We start from the raw sequence: 9,629 nt of genomic DNA, 5'->3' as shown, positions 1-9,629 counted from the left end.
GATCACAAAGTACAAAATAGATGAGGAAAACTAGGATGCCGGGTGTATTCAAAGCGCCGCCATTACTGTCTACAGTGCGTGGATTGGTTAAGCGGATATATCGCATTCTGCAGAGAGGGGAGACTGGGGTTTGTTGCGGTTCGGAAAGAAAGGGAGAAAACATGGCAGAATAACTCGGCGGATATCACATTTTTCGTAAAATTAAAAATTGACTTTTAAATACCGACCAGATACAATACTGATTTTGGCGGAAACTCTCATTTTTTTTTAAAATGGGGTTTATCGCGTTTTGGAACCAAACCCTTCATATATATATATTAGGGCTGCACGATTAATCGCATGCGATATTTAACGCGCATCTTATGAGTAAAGCTGGTTCTGTAATCAGCGGTAAATCTCCTTCACCTGCGTGCTTTCACATTGAGCAGCATTAACTACACACGCGCAAGGTAAATAAGGGTGACATCTAGTGGAGAAGACTAATGATAAGATTCACGTTAATCAGATCTTGTTTTAAATATGCTGAAATAAATCCCGGAAAAGATCGATTCACGCTTTTGAGAATCGAATCGACGTCATTTAAAAAAAAAACGATTAATCGAAAAATCGTTTTTTTTTGCCCAGCCCTATATATATATATATATATAAAATACAAAACACAGTATTACTGTTTTTAGTGTTTTTTTAATCAAATAAATGCAGCCTCTTGACTGTCTTATTGCTTTTAAAAAATAGTGGCAACAGCAATATGAATATGCATATACACAAATACAAAAAAATTACCTTATTATAGTGATGTCAAACGATTAATCGCATCCAAAATAAGTTTTTGTTTACATAATGTGTGTGTACTGTGTATATTTCTTATGTATATATAAATTCACACACATGCATGTATATATTTAAGCAAAATGTGTTACGTTTATATATTAAATATACTTATATATATATATATAATTTATATGGATACAAATATATATTCATCCAGTACAGTAAAATTCCCATCTAATGGGAATCTGAGTCTAAGGTTTAATTATACTTGAATGTAAATACTATTTATATTACTTGCATCAGATCAAATGTTTTACTACAGATCTTTATTGGAAAGTTTCCATGAGGTGTGTTCCTTTTTCTTCTTTTTACTTTCTTTTCTTTTTGCATTGCCTTTTTTAGTTATATATAAATACATACTCATACAGTATATATTTAGAAAATATTTACATGTATTTACATGTTTATATTTATATAAATATATTTAATATACAAATATAACATTTTTCTTAAATATATACATGCATGTGTCTGTCTTTATATATATACATAATACATATACACAGTACATACACATATATTATGTAAAATAAACAAAAACTTTTATTTTGGATGCGATTAATCGCGATTAATCTTTTGACAGCACTAATTAATATGTAACTAATTATATATATATATATATATATAAACGTTATGATAGTGTTTGAGTCGGTGTCATAACATATCAGTTTCGAGTGTAAACAAAAGGCCGCTGTGTGTTGTGTAGCAGCCATTATTACATTACCCTCTGTACATCTCCTCCTCCAGATTGTTTCCGTGTTGAGGATCTGCCTGAATTTCTTGCACACCAGCGCCAGGTTGGGCAGCGCAGTGCCGGGTAGAGAGGAGAAGATCTCCACCAGGAGCTCCGGCGGCAGATCCAGCAGCGACTGCGGGTGCGGTGGCCCCGCGGAGGCCCCAGACCCGAGGACACCGGCTCCGCTGCTATGACAGCTGCTGCCGCCATCGGGCTCGTCTTTCGTTTTGCCCACGACCCTCTCCTCTTCCTCCTCCTCGTCCATGTCCATGTCGGAGTCGCTGTCCTGATGCGGCTGGCTGTGCCTCTGCCGCCGCCTGCAGCGCCGCGACTGTCCCGCTCCGCAGAGCCTGGCGCACACCGCCATCCGGAGCAACATTACATCATCCCCGTGCAACAGCCGCTGCGCTGTCCCCCGCAGTGCTCCGCTGCTGCGTGCGCGACGTGCCCGGGCGTCTTCTCGTGACGCCGACGCGCAGCTCGCTGACGCCGTACGGCTGGACGTCACTGCTTACTTACAGAAGGTTAGTGCCATCATGTATTTTTTCTGTTATCATGTTCAGAATAAGAGGATCATTGTTTTCTTTACTTCAGTGCTCAGGTGATGCAGAAGTGTTCACACCTGAATGTGTTCAGCAAGATGATGAGGACAAACACGAGACTATATACAGATTTGGAACACTTATGTTTTTGTAAGAAGGTATGGTGTTACATTTCTGAGTTTAAACGTTCAAATGAATTAAAATATGTCTATTATTATAACATAATTTGTACTATCACATCCTCACATAAAATGGCTCTATTATTATCTTTCCAATTAACATTTCTCATATCCAGCATTTGTTAACCTTTGCATATATTCAGGTCTGTTTGTTCCATTTGATTGTTTTGCCTTAGTATTTTTTTTTTTTATCTTTTTTTTTTTTTATAACAGTTGATGTTGTTATTTGTATTTGTTTGCATGAATTTTTCCAAAATCCTGATTCAAACATCCCGTTTTTTCTTTTCTTTTTGCATTATCTACAGTATTATGACATAATAAATAAATATGCAGGCCATTATGATTTAATAACATGAAAATATCCTGTCTTTCAGGTTTGTGTGTCCACATGCTGGTCGGTTTCGTTGCAGTCTGACCAGTCTTGTGTTTCAGATGGAGGGTGAAGGAGAGGTGCTGTATAGAGTTGTCTCATGGGAGCCTCGTTTGTTAGTTGGTTTTGAGCGGATGAAGCCTGCAGGACCCTTGTACAGCACTGACTGTTCTAATGGTTCAATCTCAGGACTGCACCTTCCTCACTGTGAAATATTCTCTGGTAGGTTTATTTCTACATCCACAATATGATGGATGCATATAATAACAATTCTCAAAGTTTTAGGGGGCTATCAATTGTCAGTTTATTTGGAAAACTTGTTGAACATCTGTATATTAACTAATAATATTAAAGAATAAGCCATGATTCTGTGTGTTTTGCAGAGGAAAATAAAGACAGTTTGGCTGTAGCACATTGCACTGGTGGTAATGTAGAAATAATGAAGCCTCTCAAAGTGAATGAAACTCATGTGATGATTGACATCAGAGATCTCGCCCTATTTGGGCTCTTAAAAAGAGATCTTTACTCCTTCCCCTGTCGCTGCCCAAAGTGCTTCTCTTTCTGCGACCAACAACTGCGAGACAGAGAGAAAACATTCTGGATGTCCATTTGCTCCCGTTGAATGTTCCACTGTCAGAGGAATCAGTAATTTTTTTTTTTTGTGAAAATGTGTCTTTCATTAAAGGGGTCATATGATGCTGCTAAAAAGAACATTATTTTGTGTATTTGGTGTAATGCAATGTGTTTATGCGGTTTAAGGTTCGAAAAACACATTATTTTCCACATACTGTACATTATTGTTTCTCCTCTATGCCCCGCCTTTCTGAAACGCGTCGATTTTTACAAAGCTCATCGGTCTGAAAAGCGAGGTGTGCTCTGATTGGCCAGCTATCCAGTGCGTTATGATTGGCTGAATACCTCAAGCGTGTGACGGAAATGTTACGCCCCTAACCATACTGTGATGCCGTGTCCCGGTGCGACGAGACAAAAACATTAAAACCCATTATAAACGAGAAAGTTACGCCTTCTTTCTCTGCGTGAACATTTGGGCGGTGTTATCCAAATCTTCCCACATCGTGATGTAGATATGTGTGGACGTGTTTAAACGAGGCGTTTTAGGAGGCCGTGGACAGTCTTAACTTTTATAAAGAATATCTCTTTGGGTTTGAGACTTTAGTCTTAGCAACTTTAGGGATCGTATCTATTCACGAACAGCTTGTAACACTCCAAAGAGAAAGGAAAACTTGAAATCGCATCATATGACCCCTTTAACACACTCTGATTCATATCAAATAGCCATAGTTTCTCTATTGAGAGACAAACATTACTAAACTGCTTTGGAACATATAGAAGATACATACTTTAAATGACTGCATTGTTAATATATGGGTTCTTGCTTTTTTATATTAGACAGTGTAAAAGGGGAAATCCCTGAAGTGAGAGAGCAGAGCACTAAAGACTATTTAGCCTAGTACCTATTTGAGGATGCTTTTTGTCAAGATATTGGAAGAAACCATTTTACCTCTGTTGCCTCTGGTTTTCATATCTAAAAACTGACAGACTTTTTCTCCCTTAAGGTCAAGGACCAGCACACAGATAATACACACATTAAAACCAGTTCAAAGTGCTCTCTCACCCCGGGATCAGAATATTCTGACTTTATATCTCGCAATTGTGACTTTATAACTCGCAATTCTGGCTTTATATCTCGCAATTGTGACTTTATAACTCGCAATTCTGGCTTTATATCTCGCAATTGTGACTTTATAACTCGCAATTCTGGCTTTATATCTCGCAATTGTGACTTTATAACTCGCAATTCTGACTTTATATCTCGCAATTGTGACTTTATAACTCGCAGTTGTGACTTTATAACTCGCAATTCTAACTTTATATCTCGCAATTGTGACTTTATAACTCGCAATTCTGGCTTTATATATCTCGCAATTGTGACTTTATAACTCGCAATTCTGGCTTTATATATCTCGCAATTGTGACTTTATAACTCGCAATTCTGGCTTTATATCTCGCAATTCTGACTTTATATCTCGCAATTGCGAGTTTATATCACAATTCTGTGATTTTTATTTATTTATTTTTTTTTTTCAGTGGCGGAAATGGGCTTCCATACCCTCCTGCTCACAAAAGGCTCACAGGTATGAATTCATAGATATACAGTATTTCAATTAGCCTAGTTGTTTGTTCTTTCTATCAAACACAATCCCTTCTGGAATGTAACATAATTATTATTTTACTTATTCATTTATTCTTTTTTTATCAGAAAGTGACTTTGTAAACAAAGTCCCAACACTCTGGACTTTGTTTACACCACACAGAGAGGAGCTTACAAGGGTATAGTTGTATTTTATACTTAATCTGTATATCTGTATTTATGTTCTACTGTTAGTGTTATCTGTATGCACCAAGGGTCTGAGAGTAACGCAATTTCAATTATATGTATGTATGTTCTGTACATGTGGAAGAATTGACAATAAAGCAGACTTGACTTGACTTGAAGTGGATTTGTGAAAAACACAGAGATAAACTCATTCGGAAAGTTTTATCAGTGATGACTATTGCTGATGCTCTGAGGACCAAAGACATGATTCCAGGTGAAATGTACGGTAAAGTTAAAGAAACACAACAGAAGAAAACAAGACTCTTGTTGGATGTTCTTGACTCTGGAGGAGCTGCTGTAAAAGCAGAATTCTACAGACTGCTGAAGGAGGAGGAACCTCATCTAGTAGATGAACTGGAGTCTGGACCCAGTGAATGAATGAATGAAGTGCCATGGGATTTTTTTTAATGACCACAGAGAGTCAGGACCTCGGTTTAACATCTCATCCGAAGGATGGTGCTTTTTACAGTATAGTGTCCCCATCACTATGGGGACCTGCATTAGGACCCACACAGACCACAGGGTGAGCACCCCCTGCTGGTCTCACAAACACCTCTTCCAGTGGACCACAGTAATGCTGAGAAAACACCAGAGAGGAACTTCAGTCAGTTTGAGACGTATAATGGCAGCAAGAGCTTCTTTATGCATGTGTACAAGAGACATCCAGATGCCTATTTTCTTAATTTAGTTACAAGATTAACAAATTATACGTCTGGTTTGAACTCCACAAGTAAAGCCTTATGATCATGCTCTTCAGCATAATTTGAGAATGATCCAAAGAGCATCTTGTGCTTCAGTGGAAGCAAGAACATCTGACCATCTGTACAATGCCTATTTAATATAACTGTGAAGTGCAGAATCTAAAATATTTGTTCATTTAATGTTTTAACATATTATTATCAATTTCTTTGTTTTCAAAATCCTTAAACTCTATATTATCCACATTTACATTTTAGATTTAATTTGAATCCTTGTATTTGGTCTCTTCGTGTACTGTAATATGCTTACGGTTTACTTTGTGTAATCAATTATCTGTTTGTCTGAACAATGGAAAACTAGAGTTACAGGATTGTTAATGTTTACTTTGGTAATTACAATAAAGCTTAAATAATATAAAATGGAAATATTACATGAAAGAAATAAAGGAACAGTTAACCCAAAAATGATTTGGAGAAATTCAGCAGAACATCACTTGCTCAGCAATGGATGCTCTGCAGTGAATGGGTGCCGTCAGAATGAGAGCTTTTTATTCACGTATTGCGCTCAAATTCTATCGATATTTTAAAATCATGTATTTTTATGAATATTTTGTTCATCTCTGCTGTTCCGTTCATGCTATTTTGTGCAGGCTGAGGTCGAAGACACTTTAAAGAGAATTCAGGGCATTAATGGTGTTATTGGCACAATCGTCGTTAACGCAGAAGGTAAACTGAACTATTTACCATGTTTATTCTGTAGTAATATTACATGAATAATAAATAAAATAATAAAATTATAAAGTAATATCATTTCCCAAAACGTTACATTGGATAAGCTAATTTAATAAAATTTTAGGAATAAACTGGTGTGGATAATAATATAATATAATATATTTACATTACATTTACATTTAGTCATTTAGCAGACGCTTTTATCCAAAGCGACTTACAAATGAGGACAATATATATATATATATATTATACACACACACACACAAAGAAAAACAAGTAGATAGAATAGAAAAAAATAGAAAGTGTTTTTTTTTTAAATAAAAAAAAGAAGATAAATATAGATAAAGTAGAATTAAAATAGAATAGAAAGTAATAAACTCCACATAGTAATAAACAATTATGGATATAATATAATATATGTCACATAGCTCCACAAAAGAATAAACAAGTATGGATATAATATAATATAATATAAATGTCACATAGCTCTACATAGGAATGAACTAGTATGGTCATCAATAAAGAAGTCAACTGTTTCCTTATTGTGGAGTCTTTAAGGTTATTTTTATGCTTTCCTATCGCTGAATTTATTATATTCAAGTGTAATTCCTATAATCTCCAGAAGATGGCAGGAGTCCAAGCAGATGCTTTGTGTTGCTGCTCATTTGCTTTGTGAAAAATTGCTGGTTTAATGGGTTGTGACAGCGGCGGTCTGGTTTATTGTGCTCTTACTGTAGTATGAAGATAATTGGGTTTGTATGAACGTCTTCTTCACACTAACCACGCTAAAAAGATAAAGCACATTTAGCAGAAATATATGCAGGATAAATATGGTTATGAAATATGTTCTGTGCGGTGGATTTGCCGGTTTGGCTGGTTGATATAATGTCACTCAGAGCTTTGTATGAGCTCCATTTCTTTGCAGCTGATTTGCGTGTTGTGTTGTGTCTAGTGTGTGTGTGTGTGTGTGTGTGTGTGCCTGAGGGTCAGTGTCGTCTTCTGAAAGGAACAATGCAGCCAGAACATTTGTGCTCTAATTACTCTAACACAATCATTTCCTTTCCTTTTCCACCTTAAGCTTTTTCTTCTGGTTGCTGTTCTACTGGTTTTTACCCCAATAAATCTACCAAGGCACTTCCCATGAACAGCGTAGCCTGTAAATTGGCATCCAATAAAGCAATAAAGGCACAAATTCCATGTTGTGTTAAGTAATTATCTAATAAAATAAAAATGAGGCATAAAAAAGAGGGTTTAATAGTGGTCTTGTCCTTCTCTACTGCATCCAACAATGAAAATCCTACAATAATGTAGAAAATCATAACAACAACAATAATAATAATAATAATAATAATTGTTAATGTTGTTGTTGTTGTTGTTACTAAATAATATAATAATACTATAATACTATAATAATACGTTATTGTTGTTGTTACTAAATAAATTTACTACTACTACTACTAATATTATTATTATTATTTTTATGAATAATAATAATAATTAATTGATTTTCTACGACTTATTATTATGATGATAATGATAATTATTATTATAAATAATTTACTACTATTACTACTACTACTATAACTACAACTACAACAACAACAATCATAATAATAATTATAATTATTATTATTAGGAGTAGTAGTAGTATAAATAATAGTAATTAAATAGTTTTTTGCATTATTATTATTAAAAATAATTATTATTATTTTAATATTTTTTTAATAATTCATTTTCTAATACTTAATATTATATGATGATGATAATTATTATTAATAATAATTTACTACTATTATTACTAACAACAACAACAATAATAATAATAATAATAATAACGTTTTTACATAATAATTATAAATATTGAGTAGTAGAAGTAGTATAAATAATATTAATTAAATGGAATTTGTACTATTATTACTAACAACAACAATAATAATGATAATGATAATTTTGAATAATAATTATAAATACTATTTTGAGTAGTAGTAGTATAAATAATAATAATTAAATATAATAATAATAATAATTATTATTATTGCTATAATAATAATAATAAATCTATTATTTAATATTATATTGTAATTATGATGATGATAATAATAATAATAATTATTATTATTAAGAGGAGTAGTAGTATAAATAATAGTAATGAAATAGAATTTTTGCATTATTATTATTATTATTTACATTAACATTTACTTACATTATTTTACTTTTTAGCATTTCAAATAATAACACATATTTATTAAGTACTATCACTAATCTTATTTTAATGTCAGAAAATAAAATTAAAATAAATAAGTATGTATCCCACATTTGCATGCAATATTGTTGGTTATGGAATTTATTTATTTAAATAAATATGCGTTTAACAAATTATGTTTTCAAGACCCAAATTTGGATAAAATAAAATAAAAATTAGCACATATTTAGTTGGGCATATAATATATGAGGCTGACAGACAAACAATCAATAAATAAATAAATAAATACAAAATCTGAAGGTTGAACACTTCCTGATACTGTGTTCTATGACTTTTGTCCATATTATAAGTTTCAAGCCGTTTTTCAACCTATATTTGTGTTAACTGCAAACAATGTTCATCTTTGAAATATGTATGTTTATGGAGTTCTTGTACCGTAAGCCGCTCACCTGAAGCATGAGAGCAGGTCCTACCATCAGCCGCTTGAGTTTCCCACTGCTGGACAGACCTCTGTTGGGCTCCCATCTGCTGTCTGTTTAACAGCCCAGCGCAGCATGGGGCAGAGAGCCAGCAGGTGGAGCCGGGTCTCATGTGTCCGTGCAAGAGCATTAGGCAGAGCCTGATAACTGCATATTACACACAAAGCCTGCTCTGTTTATGCACATGAAGGTGTGTTTGCTCTTAAAGTGCGTCTGGTGGTAGTGAGGAGCCTCCATATGTCTGCGGTGGATCTGGTGTTGGTCAGAACAATAGTGTGCTTTAGTTTCAGTGAGAGTTTGGAGAAGACTGGGGTTTGGACTTCACTCAATGACAATAAATTCACAGTTAGTGTGACTGTGTGCATAAAAGTAGAATTTCCTCCTACCTGTTCAGGTAACACTGTATAATAACTTTCATTAAAGGTGGGGTAAGTGATTTTTCAAAAACGCTTTAGAAAACA

At 34.3% G+C, this 9,629-nt stretch overlaps 1 protein-coding gene and 1 pseudogene across 2 annotated transcripts in view; one reads left to right on the top strand and one right to left on the bottom strand.

Annotated features, from left to right (window-relative positions):
* LOC107675295 (F-box only protein 31-like) overlaps positions 1-2,012 on the bottom strand; it is a 16,729-nt gene extending 14,717 nt beyond the window's left edge. For both annotated transcript variants that reach the window (XM_016469594.1, XM_016469595.1), the window contains exon 1: positions 1,556-2,012. In XM_016469594.1, the coding sequence (XP_016325080.1) occupies positions 1,556-1,946 (391 nt within the window). In that variant the 5' untranslated portion in view covers positions 1,947-2,012. The remainder of the gene's footprint in view (positions 1-1,555) is intronic.
* A 110-nt stretch (positions 2,013-2,122) lies between these two features.
* Positions 2,123-9,629, top strand: part of LOC107675237 (uncharacterized) — a 10,668-nt pseudogene continuing 3,161 nt past the window's right edge.

The sequence above is a fragment of the Sinocyclocheilus anshuiensis genome, unplaced genomic scaffold (genome assembly GCF_001515605.1).
Source record: "Sinocyclocheilus anshuiensis isolate Anshui unplaced genomic scaffold, SAMN03320099.WGS_v1.1 scaffold532, whole genome shotgun sequence".
Classification (NCBI taxonomy): Eukaryota; Metazoa; Chordata; class Actinopteri; order Cypriniformes; family Cyprinidae; genus Sinocyclocheilus; species Sinocyclocheilus anshuiensis.
The sequence above is the reverse complement of the archived record's forward strand: the minus strand, read 5'-3'. Positions and strand labels throughout refer to the sequence as shown.